The sequence below is a fragment of the Oncorhynchus tshawytscha genome, linkage group LG12 (genome assembly GCF_018296145.1).
Source record: "Oncorhynchus tshawytscha isolate Ot180627B linkage group LG12, Otsh_v2.0, whole genome shotgun sequence".
In the NCBI taxonomy this organism is placed as follows: domain Eukaryota; kingdom Metazoa; phylum Chordata; class Actinopteri; order Salmoniformes; family Salmonidae; genus Oncorhynchus; species Oncorhynchus tshawytscha.
This window is the reverse complement of record NC_056440.1, coordinates 28,011,137-28,036,006: the sequence shown is the minus strand read 5'-3', so window position 1 is coordinate 28,036,006 and position 24,870 is coordinate 28,011,137. Positions and strand designations below refer to the sequence as shown.

At 42.9% G+C, this 24,870-nt stretch overlaps 1 protein-coding gene across 4 annotated transcripts in view; it reads left to right on the top strand.

The window, feature by feature from the left end:
- Window positions 1-24,798, top strand: part of LOC112262860 (inositol polyphosphate 5-phosphatase K) — a 42,851-nt gene extending 18,053 nt beyond the window's left edge. For 2 of the 4 annotated variants that reach the window (XM_024438668.2, XM_024438667.2), the window contains exons 2-14: window positions 4,786-4,896; window positions 6,306-6,861; window positions 7,615-7,722; window positions 8,017-8,125; window positions 16,972-17,088; window positions 19,084-19,259; window positions 20,033-20,144; window positions 20,266-20,375; window positions 20,489-20,696; window positions 20,937-21,074; window positions 21,222-21,305; window positions 21,419-21,523; window positions 21,745-24,798. In XM_024438668.2, coding sequence (XP_024294436.2) covers window positions 6,320-6,861; window positions 7,615-7,722; window positions 8,017-8,125; window positions 16,972-17,088; window positions 19,084-19,259; window positions 20,033-20,144; window positions 20,266-20,375; window positions 20,489-20,696; window positions 20,937-21,074; window positions 21,222-21,305; window positions 21,419-21,523; window positions 21,745-22,041 — 2,106 coding nt within the window. In that variant the 5' untranslated portion in view covers window positions 4,786-4,896; window positions 6,306-6,319 and the 3' untranslated portion in view covers window positions 22,042-24,798. The remainder of the gene's footprint in view (window positions 1-4,785; window positions 4,897-6,305; window positions 6,862-7,614; window positions 7,723-8,016; window positions 8,126-16,971; window positions 17,089-19,083; window positions 19,260-20,032; window positions 20,145-20,265; window positions 20,376-20,488; window positions 20,697-20,936; window positions 21,075-21,221; window positions 21,306-21,418; window positions 21,524-21,744) is intronic. The other 2 variants (XM_024438666.2, XM_024438669.2) reach the window with 1 other exon arrangement.
- The last annotated feature ends 72 nt before the right edge of the window (window positions 24,799-24,870 follow it).

Here is a 24,870-nt window from a genome sequence, read left to right as displayed (position 1 = left end):
TGAACAGGCAGTTAACCCACTGCCTAGATAAATAAAGGTTAAAAAATATTTAAAAATTGCTCCAGTTGGAGTAAAAACCCCTGGCAACCCGCCACCGCTCCATCATAAGCCCTCGGGAGCGTCAGACGGAGGGTGCTGGAGTCGGGAGATGAGGAGTCCAGAGCCGGGGGTGCCGAAGGTGGAGAGAGGAGACCACTCCTCTCCCATCGGTCCATTCTCTCCATCACTTGATCCATCGCCGATCCTCCATCGATGGGAGAGGGTTGGCTGCTGCTCCTGCTGACTCCATTCAATCAGGTGTGGGATTCTGTAACGGGATTCTGTAGTGTGGAGTCAGACGCAGGAAACAGAGAGTGCAATGCTGTGCTCTTTAATGCACAAACACACCACAGGGTGCTCACAACCAAACGGCCCCAAACACGGGGGATGAAAATAGTACAACTGAAATACACGACCAGGAACAAACACGTTCCTCTACTACAGAACCGAAGGTCACAATAATTAATCCTGCACAAAAAAACAGGCGGGCCGGCTGTCTAATAAAGCCCAACTAATGATTCACTAACAATAAACATACAAGGAGGGGGAGGAAAGACAATCAGTGGCAGCTAATAGGCCGGTGACGACGACCGCCGAGCGTCACCCGACCGGGAAGGGAAGCCACCCTCGGTCGGACTCGTGACACAGAGAAGACCACCACTGTTCAGGATATCAGCTATATTGTTTTGGTTTATGTTATGATAGGCTACATCAGAACGCATATAGGAAATATTAAGAATAACCTTGAATAGAATGAAATACAGTAATGCATTAAATGAAATACAGTATTGCATTATTTCAATCCTGTATCTGAGCATGAAGCTTTGGTTATGACTGGTATTGTAGGTGCCATTTGTTTTTGCTATTTTTCTACAGCCTATATACTTCTGTTTCTACTTTTTAGAGCTGTATGTATTCTTGTGTGTTTGCTGTAAGGACCGCCTCTCTTTTGCTCCTGCTGTCCCTCTTGCTCTCTCAGGGGGGTGCATGTAAACATCATGACAGATTTGCTATTATCAAATCATTCAGCAATGAGAAGTGGTTGCTGTCAGTCAGTGTAGTCTGTCTATTCAGGCCCATGTGTAGTTCTCAGGGAAGACATGTAGCTACAGTAGATAGCTAACCTTGTCCTGCTCATAATATAGTGTGCACTCTCCTTTCCCTTACACTAGCAGTTGTTAGTCAGTCAGTCCCATCGGGACTGTGACACGTTGACGTCACAGATAGCGACTGTGAAGGGGTTGGCTGAGAGGCACAATACAAGTGCACAGCACCAGTGTCACCTCAGAGTGTAGAGAGATAGAGAGGCAGAGAGTGAGCGTAGCCATCATTTTAGGTGTAGAATTAGATAGACAGGCAGAGTTAGAGTGAATAGAAAATTACAGGGAAGAGGCAAAATATAGGAGAATAAATGAGAGAGGAACAGTGTGTGTGAGACGGAGACGAACAATGGCGGGAAAGGCTAAGGAGACGATGGAGAGAAAAAGGAGATAAGGAGTGGAAGTGAAGGGGATTATGTCATGGAGAATGACATAAAACCAGAGAGAGACAATGTGTACAAATAGGAAAGGAACAAACATGATATAGGCTACTGTGTATGGTTGAGAGACATAGGATGATATAGTCTAGCCTGCCTGACTCTCATACCCAGTCAGCGCTGCTCGTTTTGTACCCACCCTCTCCCACGTGCGCCGTATCACCAGCCACCCTCCTCCTCAATTCCTCTACAAAAATACCATATATGGACTATAGACATGTGTCCAGGGACCAGGCTATTGGTCCACATAAACACCACCATGTTACCATGAATGTACAGCTCAGTGGGACATGTCACGTGAATTGGATTGACCTTCAAGGAGCTGTAGCTCTCATATCTGCTCTCTTCTAGAGGTAACGACTCTGGCTCCAGAATGTCATGTGACTTATTGTGAGACCAGATAAGAATTTTTGTATGTTTTTGGTTTAAGAGACTTGTAAATATTAGTGGATGATAAAGATCTAGCCGCTTTGTTTTCACACCATCCCTTCTTGTTTTCCTGTCTTGTTTTTGATCATTTGCCTGCAGTTAAGATCTGGACTTATCTTACTATTACTCTGAACTGCCATTTGCTCTGTGATATAGATACAGTATGGTGTCTGTACTTTCAGATAGACCTTATAGAGGGTGAGTGAATGTCGTGTTGGATAGATGCCCAATGGTCTTGGGAGTCAAGAGGTGCCCTCCTTTTTTCTCCTCGGACAGTCAGAGAGATGGCGTCTCTCCTCCAGCCAGGCATCTCTCCTCATGTCTCTGTCTCCTGACCCCTGTGGTTAAGTGATGGAAATGGGGCCCAGACTGGCCCTGAGTCATGTCTCCCAGCCCCATGGTCACTCACAGGCCAGAGGCTCAAATCAAAATCAAATCAAATCAAATTTTATTTGTCACATACACATGGTTAGCAGATGTTAATGCGAGTGTAGCGAAATGCTTGTGCTTCTAGTTCCGACAATGCAGTAATAACGAACAAGTAATCTAACTAACAATTCCAAAAAACTACTGTCTTAAACACAGTGTAAGGGGATAAAGAATATATACATAAGGATATATGAATGAGTGACGGTACAGAGCAGCATAGGCAAGATACAGTAGATGATATCGAGTACAGTATATACATATGAGATGAGTATGTAAACCAAGTGGCATAGTTAAAGTGGCTAGTGATACATGTATTACATAAGGATGCAGTCGATGATATAGAGTACAGTATCTACGTATGCATATGAGATTAATAATGTAGGGTAAGTAACATTATATAAGGTAGCATTGTTTAAAGTGGCTAGTGATATATTTACATCATTTCCCATCAATTCCCATTATTAAAGTGGCTGGAGTAGAGTCAGTGTCATTGACAGTGTGTTGGCAGTAGCCACTCAATGTTAGTGGTGGCTGTTTAACAGTCTGATGGCCTTGAGATAGAAGCTGTTTTTCAGTCTCTCGGTCCCAGCTTTGATGCACCTGTACTGACCTCGCCTTCTGGATGACAGCGGGGTGAACAGGCAGTGGCTCGGGTGGCTGCATCATACTACACGTTAGAGGTCTTCACGGTTCCAAAAACCTGGACCCGTTCTGAAAAGGATTTGTGGCTATCCCACACGACCCGATATGCATAATATATATTTTTTAAACGGACACCTGTTCCGAATGTAGCTGGGGACAATGGACCCGAGGACCTGTTCAGATAGAAAGATAGAAAGAAACCTCAGATTGGGCACTGCCAGTGCCATCAATAAACAAGTGATATTGGTCTTTAAAAATTGCCTATAACAAATTACTAAAAATGATTTGTTGTGTTTCAATGTGTAGCATATTCAAAGGTTTATAGCCTGGTGTTTTATTGTTTTTTTACTTTTCTAAAGCAATCATTCAGATTTGAGCACTAAATGCATCAGGGCACTACATGCAGATAGGCTATGGCCTCTCCACTCTACAGTATATTTATATATTTTATAAATATAATGCTTAGGCCTCTCCACTCTACAGTATATTTATATATTTTATAAATATAATGCTTAGGCCTCTCCACTCTACAGTATATTTATATATTTTATAAATATAATGCTTAGGCCTCTCCACTCTACAGTATATTTATATATTTTATAAATATAATGCTTAGGCCTCTCCACTCTACAGTATATTTATATATTTTATAAATATAATGCTTAGGCCTCTCCACTCTACAGTATATTTATATATTTTATAAATATAATGCTTAGGCCTCTCCACTCTACAGTATATTTATATATTTTATAAATATAATGCTTAGGCCTCTCCACTCTACAGTATATTTATATATTTTATAAATATAATGCATAGGCCTCTCCACTCTACAGTATATTTATATATTTTATAAATATAATGCATAGGCCTCTCGTTAGAGACCGAGAGAAATATAGAGAAATGCCGGCGCCATGTTCCTATTATACAGATAGGCGTATAGAAGGGGGCTAATTCGTGAATTTTCTATCCAAATTTTAATAAAGATAAGCATTATATTGTTAGATTAAAGGAGTAATTCTGGTAGGCCTGAAACATTCTTCCTCAATTGTCAGTGGGAGTTGTAGTGCCAGTGTGCACTGCCTTCACAGGCCTGCAGTAGCGAAACCTAATAATAGCTACACCACACCAAACCTTCCCAAAAGTTTCTTAACTTTATTAGAGTAATACCAAAAGTCAGTCAAGTCATCATTTATAGGCCTACCGGTAATTCTATTATATTGCGGCAAACACAACATTATAGTTGGAACTTCATTTGACCATAGAAAATGGCTCAATGGAATAAAACAAAACACATATTTAAACTGAACAGGTTTAAACGTTCACGAAAGTTTTTAAGTTTTGAACAGGCTTGTATTGCAGCAATTGCCAACAAAGGCGAGTTGCTACCGTAGGACCTACCCAACAAATGACAGCAATAGACTTTTTTACAACAGGCCTACTTTTAACCTATCTTAAACTAAATACGGAGTATAAAACTTAATAATAATGATACACAATAATAATAATAATAATAAAACAAATTATAATAAATACGAAAATAAATAAAAGTTTGAAAATTGCATCAAACCTAAATAGCGGGTTGCACACAGTCCATTTGGCCACGCCAACGTTCTTCTCATATTTGTCCACCCACAGAGGACATTCCCCTTGTTGACTTCTTTTCACTATACACTTTCTTCACTAACTTTTGTTTTACTTCAATGAAAAAGGCCTCCATCTTCGCAATCAACAGTAGCCTAGGCCAAGGCTCCTTCACTCGCTCTCGCTCGCCCTCCTCAGCAGCAGGCGCACGTGACGTGAGTGGCCGGAACCAGTTTCAGGTGGGCATAAGCTATACAGTACGTTTTATTTATTTGCAATTGGCTGACCCAGATAACAAACTTGCATAGTTCTCATTATCTCACACATTAAATTAACAGGTCCAATCGGGTCTAGTCGGTAAATCAATTTTGATTGCACATACCCGAGACCCGTGGCAATTATATCAGACCCGATCCAGATCCGAAACAAAAGTAAGAATTTAGGACCCAGATCTCAGAATTTTGGGTCTGTTGGACCTGTGAAAACCTCTACTACAAGTGCCCTCTAGGGTTCTCTTTCCGTCTCTATCTCTCCCTTTCTCTCCCTTTCTCTCTCTCTCTCTCTCTCTCTCTCTCTCTCTCTCTCTCTCTCTCTCTCTCTTTTCTCCCTTTCTCTCCCCTTTCTCTCTGTTGTCATTACCATTCTATCAGGTTGTATTGCTGTAGACCCTACAGCGGTTTCCGTCGCTCTAGCAGATGTTCTGAGCTGATATGAACTTACTCTGCGTCTCCGTGGTTACCGGAGGAATGGCAGGCGAGGTGGCTCCTGTACAAAGAGAGCTGCTGAGATAAGCGGTACACCGGCGTGTTCTCCTCACTCTATTTCTGAGTTGGTCCAAGAGCTGTGAGAGGTGTAAAGTGTAGGAAGGCATAAATATGAGTATGAACTGTTGCCCCCTCCTTTACGCTCTCTCTCTCTCTCTCTCTCTCTCTCTCTCTCCTCTCTCTTTCTTCCTTTCTCTCGCTCTTCTCTCTCTCTTTCTTCCTTCCTTTACTCTCTCTTTTGCTCTCTATCTCTCTCTCTTCTCTTTCTTTCTTCCTTTCTCTCTCTCTCTCTCTCTTCTCTTCCTCTCTCTCTCTTCTCTCTATTTCTTCCGTTCTCTCTCCTCTCTCTCTCTCTCTCTCTTCTTCTTTCTCTCTCTCTCTCTCTCTCTCTCTCTCTCTCTCTCTCTCTCTCTCTCTCCTTTCTCTCCTTTCTCCACCTCCTCTGCTCCACACCTGCTGCAACTCTCCCTCTCCTCCCCACCCACCTCCTCTAATTCTCCTCGGTACTTTGCTTTCTCTAAACACCTTCACTCTTCTCTCTCTCTCTCTCGCTTTCTTTCTCTCTCTTGCTCTCTCTCTTGCTCTCTCTCTCCTCCTGGATAACTTAATTACCTGTTTCAGATGCTCTCAGTCACACACGAGAGTGCAACCACCCAGAAACTCGGGGCTGTCATTATGCTGCCAGAGCACCCGGGGAATGTGAACTGCTCAATCACATCAACGGATGCGTCAATGAGAGCACATAATAAATAACCCTCCCCACCATCATCAGACATGTAGAACGTTGGTCTTCCATTGCTAAACATCTAAACATCTGTCTATACTGCCTGGGACACTCTGATGGAATATGGTGATCACGATTTTCTCCTGCTATTGTTTTTCAGTGAGTTTGTGGGAGATGGATCCAGACAATCAGAGCCAAAGCCAGCCACAGCCTGAGAACCCATCTGGACTAGCAGAGGTTTTAACCCCCACTCCAGCAGTAGTTCCAGGCACAGAAGCCCCAGCCTCCGACCCTTCTGCCTCTGCTCCTGCTCCTCAAATGTCAGTCCCAGTGCGGCCTCGACGGCCTCAGAGGTCCCCCAGAATAGAGGGCTCTGTGGACGTCTGTGATCCAAAACCTGACCCTCCAGAGGCCAACCAGGACCGATCCACCACTCATGATGCTCCAGCTGGGGCCAGCCATCCTAAGCCCCTGCAGCCTGAAGCAGCCAAACCCCATGGGGGGCATGGGGGGGCCACTGAAACCTCTCTGAAGGCTGGCCCTAAAGTCCCAGGCCACCCCCCAGGGGCCAGGAGCCCCATCTCAATGAGGGCAGCCTCAGTTCCCCAGCCACCGTCCTCCAGGCCTATACCTCCCCATCTCAACCCTCATGCCCAGAGGGCCTTCTCTGTGGTGGGCACCGCGGACACACAGTCTCAGGTGGTGGAAGACTTCAGGTGAGCTCCTGGCTCTGTGCGTTTTCTATCAGATCCATCTTTCACTACAGCATAACAGTTGTTTTGAACATGAACAGGAAACACTTTTTAAGAGCATGCTTCAAACCTTCAGTGCTGTGGTGGGGACACAATAATTTGTCAATATATGGCCCCAAGCACCATAGTACAGGTTGAAGTGGCATGTGACCAACTAAACTTTTACTGAGGAGTCATTTCCTTTTATCACAGTGGCAGGAAACTGTTAAACCACATCTACCAGAGTACAGCCGGAGGAAAATGTTTTGTGACTACTTCTAAAGGTCTTTTCCTCTCTTAGCTCAAGCTCAACTCAAGACAATGTGTCTTTGCCACTGGAACTCCCAAATTGAGAAGCTGTAACAGTCAGCAGTTTGAGATATTTGTGTTACTCTGTGTTATTATCTACACTCACAACACATACCCAGTGTCCCCAAGTGTCCCCAAGGCTTTGTCAGAGCTCTCTGATAACCTCTCTAATTTATGACGCTAATTAAGCTAATGGAGAGAGCGCATACTCAGAGAATCAATCGAAGTGTATCAGATATATCGACGTATCATTACATGGCAACAGAGTAAGGATGTGCCCTCCCATGTCCTGACAAATTCTTTGTAATTAAATGGTCTGCGGATCATTAAGAATCTGTTGCCCAATTATTTCGTTACGGATTGAACCAAGCTTCTATTAATTGTATACTGTATGTGATTGTAAGATTCTGGGTTCCTTCTCTCTGATAGGGTGCACCTAGTCACATGGAATGTGGGCGGTGCAATGCCGCCAGATGACATCACTGCTCTGCTGGGGTTGCACATTGGAGATGGAAACACAGACATGTATATAATTGGGTGAGCTTTTGCCAGTCAGCCAACCATCTTCTCATCGCCAAGTTTTCCAGAAGACCTCTCTTGTCCCTTATATCTATCCTCCTTCCATAGACAGTCCCCAGGTCGAGTGGTTAGCTTTACTGTTAAACAACATTGATCCATCTATTTAGCTGTCTTTATATTTCCCCCTACATATGTTTTATTGTCCATCCATTTCCTTGTTACAGTCCTTTCCCACTCTCTCGCTCTCTCTCTTTCTCTCTCTCTCTTCCTCCTCCCCTCTCTTTTGACTGTGTGTTACTGCTGCTCTCTCAGGCTACAGGAAGTCAACTCAATGATCAACAAAAGGCTGAAAGACGTTCTCTTCACAGACCAATGGAGTGACGCCTGCATGGAGAGACTCAGCCCCTTCGGATACATACTGGTCAGTAAAGGGTTGACACTGACACAGAGACACCCACACACTGGTGCACACACAAAAAGAGAAATAATGCAGAGCAAACAAATAGAGCTCATGTTATGTACATTTGTTAAAACTGTTTTGAAATGTAAGTGCAGTGAGAGCCAGTCTCTAGACTCTGCTGTTCTCTCTGATCATATCTCTGCCAGTCAATGTGATGTGTATAATATGTGAGGGCATAGTGGAGCGGATGGGCTCATTACTCTCTCTCTCTCTCTCTGTCTCTCTTTCTCTCTCTCTGTCTCTCTTTCTCTCTATCTGTCTCTCTCTCTCTCTCTTTCTCTCTCTCTTTCTCTCTCAATTCAATTCAAGGGCTTTATTGGCATGGGAAACGCGTTAACATTGCCAAAGCAAGCGAGGTAGATAATATATAAAGTGAATATATAAAGTGAAATAAACAATAAAAATTAACAGTAAACATCACACATACAGAAGTTTCAAAACAATAAAGACATTACTGTGGTGGCAGGGTAGCCTAGGGGTAGCCTAGTGGTTAGAGTGTTGGACTAGTAACCGGAAGGTTGCAAGTTCAAATCCCCGAGCTGACAAAGTACAGATCTGTCGTTCTGCCCCTGAACAGGCAGTTAACCCACTGTTCCTAGGCCGTCATGGAAAAAATAAGAATTAGTTCTTAACTGACTTGCCTAGTTAAATGAAGGTTAAAAAAATTTTTTTTTTTTTACAAATGTCATATTATATATATATATATATATATATATATATATACAGTGTTTTAACAATGTACAAATGGTAAAGGACACAAGATAAAATAAATAAGCATAGATATGGGTTGTATTTACAATGGTGTACAATGGTTTACAATGGTGTGTGTTCTTCACTGGTTGCCTTTTTCTCGTGGCAACAGGTCACAAATCTTGCTGCTGTGATGGCACACTGTGGAATTTCACCCAGTAGATATGGGAGTTTTTCAAAATTGGATTTGTTTTCGAATTCTTTGTGGATCTGTGTAATCTGAGGGAAATATGTCTCTCTAATATGGTCATACATTGGGCAGGAGGTTAGGAAGTGCAGCTCAGTTTCCACCTCATTTTGTGGGCAGTGAGCACATAGCCTGTCTTCTCTTGAGAGCCATATCTGCCTACGGCGGCCTTTCTCAATAGCAAGGCTATGCTCACTGAGTCTGTACATAGTCAAACCTTTCCTTAATTTTGGGTCAGTCACAGTGGTCAGGTATTCTGCCGCTGTGTACTCTCTGTGTAGGGCCGAATAGCATTCTAGTTTGCTCTGTTTTTTTGTTAATTCTTTCCAATGTGTCAAGTAATTATCTTTTTGTTTTCTCATGATTTGGTTGGGTCTAATTGTGCTGCTGTCCTGGGGCTCTGTAGGGTGTGTTTGTGTTTGTGAACAGAGCCCCAGGACCAGCTTGCTTAGGGGACTCTTCTCCAGGTTCATCTCTCTGTAGGTGATGGCTTTGTTGTGGAAGGTTTGGGAATCGCTTCCTTTTAGGTGGTTATAGAATTTAACGGCTCTTTTCTGGATTTTGATAATTAGTGGGAATCGGCCTAATTCTGCTCTGCATGCATTATTTGGTGTTCTACGTTGTACACGGAGGATATTTTTGCAGAATTCTGCGTGCAGAGTCTCAATTTGGTGTTTGTCCCATTTTGTGAAGTCTTGGTTGGTGAGCGGACCCCAGACCTCACAACCATAAAGGGCAATGGGCTCTATGACTGATTCAAGTATTTTTAGCCAAATCCTAATTGGTATGTTGAAATTTATGTTCCTTTTGATGGCATAGAATGCCCTTCTTGCCTTATCTCTCAGATCGTTCACAGCTTTGTGGAAGTTACCTGTGGTGCTGATGTTTAGGCCAAGGTATGTATAGTTTTTTGTGTGCTCTAGGGCAACGGTGTCTAGATGGAATTTGTATTTGTTGTCCTGGTGACTGGATCTTTTTTGGAACACCATTATTTTGGTCTTAGTGAGATTTACTGTCAGGGCCCAGGTCTGACAGAATCTGTGCATAAGATCTAGGTGCTGCTGTACGCCCTCCTTGGTTGGTGACAGAAGCACCAGATCATCAGCAAACAGCAGACATTTGACTTCGGATTCTAGTAGGGTGAGGCCGGGTGCTGCAGACTTTTCTAGTGCCCGCGCCAATTCGTTGATATATATGTTGAAGAGGGTGGGGCTTAAGCTGCATCCCTGTCTAAACCCACGACCCTGTGTGAAGAAATGTGTGTGTTTTTTGCCCATTTTAACTGCACACTTGTTGTTTGTGTACATGGATTTTATAATGTTGTATGTTTTACCCCCACCACCACTTTCCATCAGTTTGTATAGCAGACCCTCATGCCAAATTGAGTCGAAGGCTTTTTTGAAATCAACAAAGCATGAGAAGACTTTGCCTTTGTTTTTTTTTTGGTTTGTTTGGTGGTCAATTAGGGTGTGCAGGGTGAATACATGGTCTGTTGTACGGTAATTTGGTAAAAAGCCAATTTGACATTTGCACAGTACATTGTTTTCATTGAGGAAGTGTACGAGTCTGCTGTTAATGATAATGCAGAGGATTTTCCCAAGGTTACTGTTGACGCATATTCCACGGTAGTTATTGGGGTAAAATTTGTCTCCACTTTTGTGGATTGGGGTGATCAGTCCTTGGTTCCAAATATTGGGGAAGATGCCAGAGCTAAGGATGATGTTAAAGAGTTTTAGTATAGCCAATTGGAATTTGTTGTCTGTATATTTGATCATTTCATTGAGGATACCATCAACACCACAGGCCTTTTTGGGTTGGAGGGTTTTTATTTTGTCCTGTAACTCATTCAATGTAATTGGAGAATCCAGTGGGTTCTGGTAGTCTTTAATAGTTGATTCTAAGATCTGTATTTGATCATGTATATGTTTTTGCTCTTTATTCTTTGTTATAGAGCCAAAAAGATTGGAGAAGTGGTTTACCCATACATCTCCATTTTGGATAGATAATTCTTTGTGTTGTTGTTTGTTTAGTGTTTTCCAATTTTCCCAGAAGTGGTTAGAGTCTATGGATTCTTCAATTACATTGAGCTGATTTCTGACATGCTGTTCCTTCTTTTTCCGTAGTGTATTTCTGTATTGTTTTAGTGATTCACCATAGTTAAGGCGTAGACTCAGGTTTTCCCGGGTCTCTATGTTTTTGGTTGGACAGGTTTCTCAATTTCTTTCTTAGATTTTTGCATTCTTCATCAAACCATTTGTCATTGTTGTTCATTTTCTTCGGTTTTCTATTTGAGATTTTTAGATTTGATAGGGAAGCGGAGAGGTCAAATATATTGTTAAGATTTTCTACTGCCAAGTTTACACCTTCACTATTACAGTGAAGGTGTCGCCACAGGTCGCCACAGACTAGTACATGTCCCTGGGCCTGGAAATGATTGATTTCCCCCTCCAGGATGGAGAAGCTGTCTTCATTAAAATATGGGGATTCTAGTGGGGGGATATAGGTAGCACACAGGAGGACATTTTTCTCTGTTAGGATCATTTCCTTTTGAATTTCTAGCCAAATGTAGAATGTTCCTGTTTTGATTAATTTAATGGAGTGAGTTAGGTCTGCTCTATACCAAATTAGCATACCCCCTGAGTCCCTTCCCTGTTTCACACCTGGTAGTTTGGTGGATGGGACTCTCTCTGTCTCTCTTTCTTTCTCTCTCTCTCTCTCTCTCTCTCTGTCTCTCTCTGTCTCTTTCCCTCTCTCTCTCTCTCTCTCTCTCTCTCTCTCTGTCTCTCTCTCTCTCTGTCTCTCTTTCTCTGTCCCTCTCTCTGTCTCTCTTTCTCTCTCTCTCTGTCTGCTTATGTGCTTATTTACGTGTGTGTGTGCGTGTGCGTGTGTGTGTTTGAGAGAGAAAGACAGAAAGACAGAGTAAGGGAGAGGAGGGGGTCCTGCCACAGCTGGTGCATTGTGGTTTCTTGGCCTGTCAGTGTCTAACACATTATTCCACACTGTTGGAGAGGTAGGTAGAGAGGATGAATCAGCTGCAGAGAGTCAACAGAAAGCTAGATGAGAGGTCTCCCAGGGTGCTGGTTTATTTCTGGACTGTAAGGCTCCCTCTGTGTTGATGGCTCTGTGACAGTGAGACTGATTCTGTCCCCTGGCCTTCATCTCATGCCCTGATTGACTACAAAACACTCTTATAATGTTGCTCATGAGAGCTTTTTATGTGCATATGTGTTCACCTGCATGCATGGGTATTTGTTAGGATTGTATGTCTGAGTGGTTATTAGTATTTGTACTCTATGTGTTACCGCTGAACTTCAACCGTAACAGTATTACTGTAGTCGTCTGTCTAGTCATGGAATGTTGTACAGACATAAGGTCTCTAAGAATGACCTGTAACCCAACACCCCCTCTTTTCTCTCCCTAAGGTCACTGTCAGTAATATCCCCTCCCTTCTGTCCACTCTCCTCCACTCTCACAGCCCACTGTCAGACTTGGCTGGTGATTAGACCTATAAGAAGAGAGCTTGCCAAACCATCCACCCTATGGACAAATACGTCAATCAAATCTTCTCTAATCAGCACCCTCTATTGAAGCTATTGTAGGCTGGTCCCAGATCTGTTTGTGCTCTTGCCAACCCCGTTGCTGTCATTTTGTTTGGCATGACAATTCTATAAGGAGTTGGCAAGAGAGCAGAAACAGACCCAGGCTACCTCTATTGCTATTTTGGTGGACATATCAACCAATCAAAAATGTTGTATTTTAGAGACGAATCACAGGAAACAATGTAATGTAGTTTAAGTAAAGAAAACGCTTGAGAAAGATGAATTGCACATGAATATTCCCACGGTCTTCAGAGCTGTGGCCTGGCATTACACTATGCAGTGTAATACCTTTCTTGCACTATTGGTTAGAGCCTGTAAGTAAGCATTTCACTGTAAGGTCGACTACACCTGTTGCATTCGGCGCACGTGACAAATAAACTTTGATTTGATTTGCTGGATATGCGCTTGACTTCCTCTGCAAAACTACTGGCTAACAGCTCATCTCAGGCCTAAGTCAGGCATGTACACACACACACACACACTCTTATGCCTAATATATTTTGTATTATCAACCCAAAATGTGGTTTGGCAGCCCTCAGCAGCATTCCCAAATGTTCTCTGAAGTTAATCAGAGATTAAAAAAAATATATATATATATATATATATCACCTTTATTTAACCAGGTAGGCAAATTGAGAACAAGTTGTCATTTTAAACTGGACCTGGCCAAGATAAAGCAAAGCAGTTCGACACATATAACAACACAGAGTTACACATGGAGTAAAACAAACATACAGTCAATAATACAGTAGAAATAAGTCTATATACGATGTGAGCATATGAGGTGAGATAAGGGAGGTAAAGGCAATAAATAGGCCATGGTGGCAAAGTAAATACAATATAGCAAGTAAAACACTGGAATGGTAGATTTGACAGTAGATGAGTGTGCAAAAGTAGAAATACTGGGGTGCAAAGGAGCAAAATAAATAAATACAGTAGGGGAACTGGTAGTTGTTTGGGCTATTTATAGAAGGGCTATGTACAGGTGCAATGATCTGTGAGCTGCTCTGACAGCTGGTGCTTAAAGCTAGTGAGGGAGATGAGTGTTTCCAGTTTCAGAGATTTTTGTAGTTAGTTCCAGTCAATGGCAGCAGAGAACTGGAAGGAGAGGCGGCCAAAGGAGGAATTGGCTTTGCTATGGTGACCAGCGAGCAGAGATAAGGCGGGACTTTACCTAGCAGGGTCTTGTAGATGACGTGAAGCCAGTGGGTTTGGCGACGAGTATGAAGCGAGGGCCAGCCAACGAGAGCGTACAGGTCGCAGTGGTAGGTAGTATATGGGGCTTTGGTGACAAAACGGATGGCACTGTGATAGACTGCATCCAATTTGTTGAGTAGGGTGTTGGAGGCTATTTTGTAAATGACATCGCTGAAGTCGAGGATCGGTAAGATGGTCAGTTTTACGAGGGTATGCTTGGCAGCATGGGTGAAGGATGCTTTGTTTGCGAAATAGGAATCCAATTCTAGACTTAACTTTGAATTGGACATGTTTTATGTGAATCTGGAAGGAGAGTTTACAGTCTAACCAGACACCTAGGTGTTTGTAGTTGTCCACATATTCTAAGTCAGAACTGTCCAGAGTAGTGATGCTGGACAGGCGGGCAGGTGCAGGCAGCAATCAGTTAAAGAGCATGCATTTAGTTTTTCTTGTAACATTGACATCATTGATGTATATAGAGAAGATAGTCGGCCCAAGAATTGAACCCTGTGGCACCCCCATAGAGACTGCCAGAGGCCCGGATAACAGGCCCTCAGATTTGACACACTGAACTCTGTCGGAGAAGTAGTTGGTGAACCAGGCGAGGCAATCATTTGAGAAACCAAGACTGTTGAGTCTGCCGATGAGGATGTGGTGATTGACAGAGTTGAAAGCCTTGGCCAAGTCAATGAATACTGCTGCACAGTATTGTTTCTTATCGATGGCGGTTAAGATATCGTTTAGGTGCACCCATGACCAGCTCTGAAACCTGATTGCATAGCGGAAAAGGTACGGTGGGATTCGAAATGGTCGGTGATCTGTTTGTTAACTTGGCTTTCGAAGACCTAAGAAAGGCAGGGTAGGATAGATATAGTTATGTAGCAGTTTGGGTCAAGAGTGTCCCTCCCCTTTGAAGAGGGGGATGACTGCAGCTGCTTTCCAATCTTTGGGAATCTCAGACAACACGAAAGAGAGGTTAAACAGGCTAGTAATAGGGGTTGCAACAATTTTGGCTGATCATTTTAGAAAGAAAGGGTCTGGATTGTCTAGCCCGGCTGATTTGTGGGGGTTGTGATTTTGCAGCTCTTTCAGAACATCAGCTGACTGGATTTGGGGGAAGGCTTGGGTGAGTTGCTGTGGGGGGTGCAGTGCTGTTGACCGGGGTAGGTGTAGCCAGGTGGAAAGCATGACCAGCCGTAGAAAAATGCTTATTGAAATTCTCAATTATAGTGGATTTATCGGTGGTGACAGAGTTTCCTATCCTCAGTGCAGTGGGCAGCTGGGAGGAGACACTCTTATTCTCCATGGACTTTACAATGTCCCAGAACTCTTTTGAGTTTGTGTTGCAGGTAGCACATTTCTGCTTGAAAAAGCTAGCCTTGGTTTTTCTAACTGCCTGTGTATATTGGTTTCTAACTTCCCTGAAAAGTTGCATTTCACGGGGGTGTTCGATGCTAATGCAGAACGCCACAGGATGTTTTTGTGTTGGTTAAGGGCAGTCAGGTCTGGAGAGAACCAAGGGCTGTATCTGTTCCTGGTTCTAAATTTCTTGAATGAGGCATGCTTATTTAAGATGGTGAGGAAGGCATTTTTAAAGAATAACTAGGCATCCTCTACTGACGGGATGAGGTCAATATCCTTCCAGGATACCCGGGCCAGGTCGATTAGAAAGGCCTGCTCGCTGAAGTGTTTCAGGGAGCGTTTGATAGTGGTGAGTGGAGGTCGTTTGACCGCTGACCCATTACGGATGCAGGCAATGAGGCAGTGATCGCTGAGATCTTGGTCGAAAACAGCAGAGGTGAATTTAGAGTGTGCAAGTTGGTTAGGATGATATCTATCTATGAGGGTGCCCGTGTTTACGGCTTTGGGGTTGTACCTGGTAGGTTCATTGATAATTTGTGTGAGATTGAGGGCATCAAGCTTAGATTGTAGGATGGCCGGGGTGTTAAGCATGTCACAGTTTATGCCACCTAGGAGCACGTCTTTCAACCCCACACACACTGACACATACAAGCATCTACACTTATTCACACTGTCATTTACACACAATCACGCATACAGAACACACAGGCTCGCATTCACTATGTCCTTACACAGAAACACACACATAAATACATAAACCTAGTCCAGTTTATGGTTCAATAGAGCCCATTACACAACCAAGCCCTCCAAATAGCCTGTGAGTATGCAAGCAAGAGGGGCCTTCTCTCTTGTGGAGATGTGTGCCTCTGTTAATGCCTTGAGGGCATCACAGGTCCCAGCGATGCGAGGTCAGGCTTCTTATGGATGTGGCTGGAGTGTATTTACTGGGGAAGGGAGTAGCATTACTTTAATCTCTGGTCTAGAGTGAGGAAATGTTTACAGCATTTATCCCTTTATTAGTAGATAGAAATATCACAAACTGTATTACCTGGTATCTAGACCAATAAAATACAAGTGAAATACATTTGCAGGCTGGGTAGGCTCAATATGATAATTGTGAGTACAGGCCTACTGTGGTGTATGCAGTATCATGTATTCCACAGTGCAGGATTGTCAAATCATGCATCATATTTTTCCCTCACATGGGTTTACTGTTTAGACAGAGAAGGTAGGGGTGGCTATGCCCTCCTTTTGGTTCGCTGCTTCATGTAAAACAGTGGGAGAGCTGGACCACTGAATCCTGATGAGAGAGAGACATCACTGGTACACAGTAGAGAGACAGACATACATACAGTTAAATCCAGTCGTTCAGTTAGCAGGCTTCAGGCAGACAGCCCAGAGAGGATGCGTATATAAACTTGCCGATATAAAATAGAGGTGTTCATTTGCCTAGAGATTACAGTAATCATTGTCCCACTGAATGGTGGACTACAAGAACATGGGTGAATACAAGCAACTCATGTCCACTTATCAGTAGGCTTTATAGCCAATCAGCTTGTCTATAATGGCTCATTTATTTCTAATTGTCAAATTTAGCAGGAGACAATTTACCTCCACCATCACTTTACATTGTGACTCATTATCTCACAACTTCTCTCCCATTTCTGTCTCCCTCCCTCCATTTTCTTCCCCTCTCTCTCGCTCTGTCTCAGGTGACGTCCCAGCGGATGCAGGGGGTGTTGCTGCTGGTCTTCGCTAAGTACTACCACCTCCCCTTCCTCCGAGGGGTGCAGACAGAGACCACCCGCACCGGCCTGGGGGGCTACTGGGTAAGACACCTGCCTTTTGAGACTACATTCTACAGAGAACCACACAAAACTGTCCACAATGACTAGCGATGGGGAAGAAATGGCTTGTTACATATCGCAATAGAATTTTTGGATGATATTATATTGATATTTGACTAATTGTATCATGCTCTCTCTTGTCTCTCTGCAGCAGACATATAGTGAGCGATATGTTTTGAACATCAAATCGCAATACATATAGAATCGTGATAATCACAATGCATATCGTATCGGCACCTAAGTATTGTGATAATATCGTATCGTGAGGTCTCTGGTGATTCCCAGTCCTACACTGACTTATCCTAATCACCAACTCAGGGAGAATCAGACCGACCACATTAATGAAGACAGCCGCAACACTCTAGGCTAAGATATAGAAGTGGGAATGTCAGCGCTATTGAACTGAAGTGCACAATCAGAACTGACCCACCCTTAAAGCTAGAATCTTTAATTGCATTTTACATTTGTCATTTAGGAGACACTCTTATCTAGAGTGACTTACAGTAGTGAGTGAATACCTTTTCTTATTCTTTCACTGAAACAATAACAAAGCAGTCACCTCACCTCTTTAGTAAGAAGCTGAGGGAAGGGCCTGGAGAAATTTTACCACTCTCAGACTTATAGACAGAGCTATGGATGCAAGCACTGACCATACATTTACAGTACATTGTTTACAAACATTGGAGTAAAACAAGCTTATATTTGGGGTTCTGAAAGTTCAAAAATGTATCTAGCAAATTCTAGCTTTAAAAAGCCTTCCCACAGCCAGTCAGTCTAAGGACAACAAGGCAGTGCTAAGGATGAAAAATGACCTTCCCTCCTGGGTTGCTTCTGTTGGCCTCTGTTTCCCTTACTTCTCACTATTTAGCAGGAAGGGTTATGTTTGAGCAGGCTGTACCCAAAGCTTGTCTGGAAGTCTGCCTCCATACCTCTGATGTCCAGAAGGTGGTGCTTTAGTATTCTTAAAGAGAGAATGCCTTTATGGTTCATAGCATTAAAGGTAGACTCAGCGATATGACATAGATGCAGAAAGTAAACAGGTCAATTTGCCGCAACAACTAAGAGCGTTGATGCGCGAGGCTCGTCTTCTCCTCTGTTTTGGTGCCCTGGCTTCCACACCGTGAACAGTGTGAAACGAACCCGTGCATATGCACATGCATGTACATGCATTCTGTTTGAAGGAAGTTTGAAGTAGTTTCGTGTATCAATGCTAACTAGCAGTGCGCTATTTACACTAGGCTTCCAGTCATTGCGCTAATGCTAGTTATCAACTTCCTTCAAACTGTAGGCAGAGACATAAATATGGTATCTGCAAGTTCATTTGACTCTGGGGAAGTAGATAAAGGGCTTATTTGCCACAATCCCAAAGTATCCCTTTAAACACTCCCCAGATAATTTAGTTAGATATATAAATGAGATCTGAACTTTCCTATGATGTACCCTTTAAGGGTAATGAAAGCCCATGCAGTTGATCAAAGTTTGCAGAGGCTGTCTGTCTGCCTGTTTTGCTGTAGTAATTCACTGTGTCTTTCTATTGTCCTCTCTGTGTGAACTCAGATAAGCATCAGCACATTCTGCAGTTCTCCCTCTGCTGTGTCATCTCTTGTATTTTAGTAGGTCAGAGCTGTTGAGGATGAGCAGCAGGAGGAAGCACACAGCTCCATCCTGCCTTCATTCACATAGAGCACTGCACGTTAAATATTGATCATGTCATTCACTGGTCATTCATGTATCCACAAACTTCCTGCCCTCAGATAGGTTTCCGCACTGGGGGTTGGTCTCATAGGCTAGGTTACTATTCGTACCATTTGTTATTTCGGTTTGCAAATTGAATGTTTTATTACATCATACTAATTTTGCCATTCTGCTCCTGTCCCCAATCGTCAACCTTATTCTGTTTCTCTCTTTTTCTCTCACTCTCACTCTACCCCTTCCTTTATTCTCTCACTCCCTCTCATTTCTTCGGTCCTGTTGTAGGGTAATAAAGGGGGTGTGAGTGCGCGCATGTCTGTGTTCGGTCACACCATCTGTTTCTTGAACTGCCACTTGCCGGCCCACATGGAGAACTCTGAGCAGCGGATGGAGGACTTTGAGAGCATCCTGCAGCAGCAGCAGTTTGAAGGCCAGGCTGCCACAGGGGTGCTGGACCACGAGTTAGTCTCTATACATATGAACACTGGAACACGAGTTAGTCTCTATACATATGAACACTGGAACACGAGTTAGTCTCTATACATATGAACACTGGTCCACGAGTTAGTCTCTATACATATGAACACTGGACCACGAGTTAGTCTCTATACATATGAACACTGGACCACGAGTTAGTCTCTATACATATGAACACTGGTCCACGAGTTAGTCTCTATACATATGAACACTGGAACACGAGTTAGTCTCTATACATATGAACACTGGTCCACGAGTTAGTCTCTATACATATGAACACTGGACCACGAGTTAGTCTCTATACATATGAACACTGGTCCACGAGTTAGTCTCTATACATATGAACACTGGTCCACGAGTTAGTCTCTATACATATGAACACTGGACCACGAGTTAGTCTCTATACATATGAACACTGGTCCACGAGTTAAGCACAACACAAACAGGCAACACAAACAGGCAGTCTAAATAGCGATTGCATTTAATGTTTTCATCGTCATTGCAAACATTGTCTCAGCAGGAATAAACAAACACATAAGAAAGCATACTGGCAGCAGTCCACCCTCCCTTGTATCCAGTAAAGATATAGAGGGTGCACAGTAGTTACGGTTACACTAAAAGTACCTCATTTAGCCATCGATATACCTAACCAAAGCAAATATTTGGTGTGATTTAGAGGACATACCTTATAATTAAAGGCATCTTCACAGTTCCGCTCTGCCCTCAGTCCACTCCATACTGTTCTTCTCCTCCACAGTGTGGTGTTCTGGTTTGGAGATCTGAATTTCCGCATTGATGAACTGGAGATTCCGGCTGTGAAAGCAGCCATTGATAACAACAAACTCACCATGCTGTGGGAGAAAGACCAGGTGAGATGCCTGTTCAAGAAGAAAGCTCACTATTAAATGGAGAGTGTAATGTAGAGGATGCCACTAGAAGGCATTCAGAGACCAACATAACAGAGACACATAATTGAATTATATTCTACAGCTGAACATGGCCAAAGACAGCGAGTCAGTGCTGGAGGGATTTCTGGAGGGTCCTCTCAAATTCCCCCCCACTTACAAGTTTGATGTGGGGACAGATACATACGATACAAGGTTTGTGGTGACATGGGGGTCTTTCTTGCACCTAAAGATCAAATGAGATGAGTGTTCTTATCATCACAGCTCTTACCCCCCATGCTTTCTCTATCGCTTTCTCTCTCTCTCAGTGGGAAGAAGCGTAAGCCTGCTTGGACAGACAGGATCCTGTGGCGTCTGAGGGCCACAGTTCCCTCTGGGCCGACCCCTAATGCTGGGAAGAGAGGCTCTATTTTAGGGCCGAGCAGCGGGACCAAGGTCACCCAGCACTTCTACCGCAGTCACATGGAGTACATGGTCAGCGACCACAAGCCTGTCTCTTCCATCTTCACCCTCCAGGTGAGACACGGCCCCTCTCCCTCTCTTTCCCCCCATGTCCCAGTTGTCACCGGAGTTGTGACTTGCACATAACTTTACCTAAAACGCAGCTGTAACCTGTAATAAACAGAGATAACCAATGTTGTAACAGGTTTCTACAGACTGTATGTTGATGCTGTATTATGTCAGAGAGAGATGTTGATGTTGTGTTCTATTGATTATATACCATGATGATATTGACCTCCAGAATTCTGTGTGTAGTTCCCCTATAAGGTGGACATGCCCCTGGTGACGATCATGGTGGAGGATGAGTGGAACAGCATTGCAGATGCCACGTGCACGTTCAAGGCTGCACCTAATTTCGCTCGCAGCTCCTGGGACTGGATTGGGCTGTACAAGGTTCTCACTCGCAACCTTCTAGAGCAGATTTCAATGTTTAACAAAGCGTGAAGTAACCCAGATAATGTGTCATGATGAAGTCATAATTAGCTAAGATATTAAGTGTTTTTGTAAAATCAGGAATTGGTGCTGCCTTTGCCTCCCCAGGTGGGATTCAAACACCATAAGGACTATGTAGGCTATGTGTGGGCCAAGCAGGAGGAGGCAGATTACCATAGAGTAGAACACGAGGTAAGGGCGACTTTTAATAACAAACATGAATGAACTGGAGAACCTTGTCATGGTACTGTATGTTTATGTGTTTTGACTCTTCTCTCCCTCTTTGCGTGTCTTTACCTCTGCAGGTGACCTTTACTGAGGAAGAGTTGCCCAAGGGCTCAGGAGACTTCATCTTGTGTTACTATAGCAATAACACGAGCACCCTTGTGGGTGTGACAGAGCCTTTCCAGGTGCTTACAGTGATGCTGTCTAGTTTTTATGGTAAATAATAAAACATTGAAGTATAATGGGATTGGTCATTTAACTCTCCTTTGGTTCTTCCACACCCATCCCCGCTCCTTCATTTTGTTCTACACCATTTCCTGTGCTACTTCCCTATGCTCTTCTTTTCCTTGGTCCTTCGCTCTTCTTTCTCTATCTCTTCCTCCTCTCCCTCATCTCTCCTCTGCAGATCCAGCTGCCCACCTCCAGCCCTGCCGGTAGCCCCTCTGACGACAGCTCTGATTTCACCTCTGAGGACGACAACGTGGTTGGTATGAAGACCATGTCCCGCAGTCCAAGCCCCCGGAAAAAGAAACTCAGAGCCCGACACAGCCATAGCCGCAGTCCCAGCCACAGCCGTAGCCGCAGTGGCAGCCCTGCGCTGCCCAAAATGAAGGGCCTCAAACTGCAGCCTGGCTCAGCCCACAACACCACAGATGGGGAGAAGGAGAAGGCCTCATCTGAGGCTGGGGATAGAGGGTTGTGATGGAGCCCCTGTTATTCTGCGCTCACATGACCAACTCTGTGTGGTTTCTTAGTACATGATTTTCGGGTGCCATTTGTTTCAGGACTGGGGTTAGGCTTCTCGTACTGGAAGACTACTTTGTCTTGTGTGATTTTTCTTAAGCTGTTTTCAAATGTATGTCTCCCTGTAGATTCTCTCATTCCTCTCACACTCTCTCTCTCACTCGGTCACTCTTCCCTCTCAGGTGTAGAAAATACAGGGAGTTTTTGGCTGATTTTAAGAGAACCTTACAGGGCAAATCATTACCAAATCTCAGGCAAAGGGAATTGGCCACCAAAATGCATATTGCCAGTTGTTTCACAGATATTTTGAAGCAGCATAATATTTACCCCTCTGTATCAGCCCTGGGGGCTTAGTCAGCAGGTTAGCATGTGTGACAGCATGAGCAAATGATGTCTTTTGATGAGGTGAACAATTAGTTTGACTCCCAAAGGGAACATTCCTCGCCAATGGTAATAATCCCTATTTTCTTTAGTGCAAGTCCTGTCCTACATGGTGATACAGAATTGTGTCTGCTGCTGCATATATTCTCTAAGGGACCTGGTCCACAAGTGATTTTTTTATGAGTTTTGGATTTGAAAAAAAAAGTAGAATCACCAGGAATTCATCAGAAAAGGAGTTTAATTTAGTAAATCTGTTCCAAAAGTATTCCCACGAATAAAAAAAGAGACATATGTGATCGGGGTTTAATGTAATCAAGGTATGAAATGTATGTTATTTTAACATTTATTTTTGGGCTTAGTTGTGGTCAATTCACAGTGTACAAATGATTATTATTATGCTCCCGACCATCCGATCGGATATAAATCGTCCAGCGGCAGAATCGAGTTACCTACCCCTGCCTTAGGAAGTGGGCCAAGGAGATGAACATAGAGAGCCAACCCTTAAGGAAATGTGATTCCATTTGCATCCACTGTGTTAGACAGAGTTCTAAATGCTAGGTGTAGTATACTACTAGTATATGAATACCTGCCCTTATTCATGAACCCTTGTGAGTTGGCTTGACTGCATGGATCTTCAATGCCATGAAGAAAAAATAAGTTGAAACATTTTCACCTTCAGGGTACCGGTGTTTCCAGTTCTCTTATTTTCTTCCCTGCGCTTCACCTCTCTTTTTCCCTCTTTCTCTCTCTCGTGTCCCCTCTCTCCCTTTTCTCTATTGGTGATAGTGATTAGCTGAAACTGTTCTGTCACTAGAAGTGATGTGTTGGATTGTTAACCTGTGACCTCCAATTTAACACCCTAGACACTTTCTACCTATGGGCTGTTAGCTTAGGACAGTGTGTGCTGTTGTACTGTAACCTCATTGTGCGTGATTTCATATATGTATGCCACTGTGTGTGTGTGTGTGTGTGTGTGTGTGTGTGTGTGTGTGTTTTGGGTTTACAAGAGTGAGTGTGTGATTGTGTATGACTGATAGTGATGTGTGTATGTGCTTGCATGGTTTTCTGGACATACTGTACATTCCGGTACTGTGATTTTGTGCCGTTAAAAGTGCTGTTTTGGACTTTTGACTGTTTGGAAAAAATGTTATGACGACAATGTAAACACAAAATGACATGTTAGATGTAGATACATAAGGAAAATGAAAGGCTGAATCAGTTTGCTTGCAGAACAGCAAGAAAGACAATTTCTTTCATCCTATTTAAATGATACAAAAATACACTGTAGACAGTCTGAAGCTCCTCCAAGGTAAATGATCAGTACTGCATACGTCCAAGTGAAAATGGCTTTATGTTGTTGTTATCCATTGATTATGTGTATCAATCAATATAACTTAATTGATCCAAAGTATGGTTATAGAAAAGGTGATAAGGAAAGATCTGAAAGTCTAATTCAATTGTCTTTTGCTATTTTAGTCTTTGGAAATGTCTCTCTCCCACACTGTATGTGGAATTTTAAATATATGAATAAGGAATGTTATTGAAAGATTATAACGTGTTTAAAACAGGTGAGAGTAGGCTATGTACTGTATGTAAATGTCAAATATCAAATAGAGAACATATGACAATCAATGCCAAAAATTATGCATATATTTTCTTATTTTATTGTGTCAAATGAGAACCTGAATTCTGCTGGCAGGTGTGGGAGGACAATGTTAAAGCAAATGGGTTTATAGTCAGTTCTATTTCATATATAGTGTATACATATTTGTTTTTATTTATTTTAATTTTATATTTATTCATGCACACAACATAGTTTTATGTGGAGGCAAAAAGAAACAACCCCTTGACTTTGTTTATCTGTGATTTCAGATCAAATGTCATTTTTTAAAATTGTATTGTCTCTGCTAGCTTGTATGTGATTGGGATTAAAACAACTGGAAAACATTACAACAACATTGTAAGAGGCTTGAATTGGCTAGTTGTTGAATGTTGATATTAGAGGGTGTGTTGTGGACCCATCCATGGGGGTCAGGGGAACCTCTCTGCTTTCCAGCTTAACACCTCTGTCATACACGTTGTTTAGAGAAGGAAAAAAAACTCCTCTTTAAGCAGTACAGCTGGTCTGCTCTTTGAGTCTTTCTTGTTTTCAGTCGGCCAGATCAAAGAAGCATTTCGCTACACCCACAATAACATCTGCTAAAAATGTGTATGTGACCAATAACATTTTATTTTATTTGACATCAATAAGGAACTAATTATATTGCAATACATTGATGTTGTTGCAGTATATTGTAAGAAACAGCTCTATTATAAAACATACAATGCCTAGACACCTCATTGTGTTGGGGGTAGTTTGTTACAGTGGAGAAGACCACAAGAAATGTTACAAAGGAAACATAAGCTA